The sequence below is a fragment of the Acyrthosiphon pisum genome, chromosome A2, assembly GCF_005508785.2.
Source record: "Acyrthosiphon pisum isolate AL4f chromosome A2, pea_aphid_22Mar2018_4r6ur, whole genome shotgun sequence".
Classification (NCBI taxonomy): Eukaryota; Metazoa; Arthropoda; class Insecta; order Hemiptera; family Aphididae; genus Acyrthosiphon; species Acyrthosiphon pisum.
In genome coordinates, this window is record NC_042495.1 from 104515795 (window position 1) to 104517010 (window position 1216).

Genomic DNA, 1216 nt, shown 5'->3' on the forward strand with positions numbered 1-1216 from the left:
TACACATTTTTAACTAAAATCGGTAAATACATATATTATTGCATTGTATAATTTAGAACCATCTCCAAAACTATTTTAATCCTACACATTAGGTGTACAATGTACATTATCGGTGCAGTTTATATATTTTATTTTTAATAATTCTGAATTAATATATATTTTTTATTCAAACAGGGCGCTGCGGCCGGTATAATATCTAGTCACTTGGTGACCCTGTTTATTATTCTTGGATCGTTATCTATCGCCAAAGAACCTAATTATCTGCAAGTGTCCACTGAAGGGTGTACGAATACGACGTTCTCGCCATACATCGAACCGATTTTTGATATACAGTATAACCAATACAAAATGAGCTTTTTGAATAAAACCCACGACGAAATTTCCAGTGTCCTGTCGACGCCTGAAGTCGAATCGTCCTCCACAGAGTAAGCATAACTGTAATATTATACAAACTACCAAACATAAACACTGTTGTGATATTTTTTTTGATCCGAGAGTTGGACGTTGATATAACATTGCATATTATATTATAATCTAAATCATATATAAGCAACGATAATAATAATTATTAATCCTGCTGGCGTGTTAAAATTTAAAATCTTTATTTTTCAGCGATATACTGACAATGTTGTACTCGATAACGTATATGTACTACTCATTATTGGGCACATTTGTAACAGTCTTCGTCGGAGTCATAGTCAGCTACATGACAGGTAAAAACAAAACAGATACCAAAAATTACATTCAAATAAATTGAAATGTACGATTTATTGGTGATTGCACATTTCGTAAACCATACCGTTGGTGATTGTCCTTACATTATATTTATACTTATAACTCATTTTATTGAAAGCAAAACATATATTACCTAAGTTATTCTATAATATTATTACCTATCAAATATGTTTGCTTGATTGTTGTCTATGGTATTTTTATGTTTCTAGAATCACTAAATTAGATCTGAAACAAACAAAGTTTTATATTAAAAAAATTAAAACTGATAATTATTTTAACTTGTGAGTTGTGACATTATAATAATATAGTAATTTGTTTAACCTGATACAAAATATCTAGCCCATTACATTGTAATGAGTAAAACGAATAATCATCTTACCTATTGAATTTATGGTAATATTATAATATTACAAGAATTGCAAACCAAGACGAAATATACAGCTTCATATTAAAATGATAGATCGATCTTAAATTGTACTTA

The 1216-nt window shown here is 29.0% G+C and overlaps 1 protein-coding gene across 1 annotated transcript in view; it reads left to right on the forward strand.

Annotated features, from left to right (window-relative positions):
* The window catches only part of LOC100570626 (sodium-coupled monocarboxylate transporter 2-like), a 4725-nt gene extending 3775 nt beyond the window's left edge, over positions 1-950 (forward strand). The window contains exons 6-7 of the mRNA XM_029490036.1: positions 151-425; positions 613-950. Coding sequence (XP_029345896.1) covers positions 151-425; positions 613-757 — 420 coding nt within the window. The 3' untranslated portion in view covers positions 758-950. The remainder of the gene's footprint in view (positions 1-150; positions 426-612) is intronic.
* The last annotated feature ends 266 nt before the right edge of the window (positions 951-1216 follow it).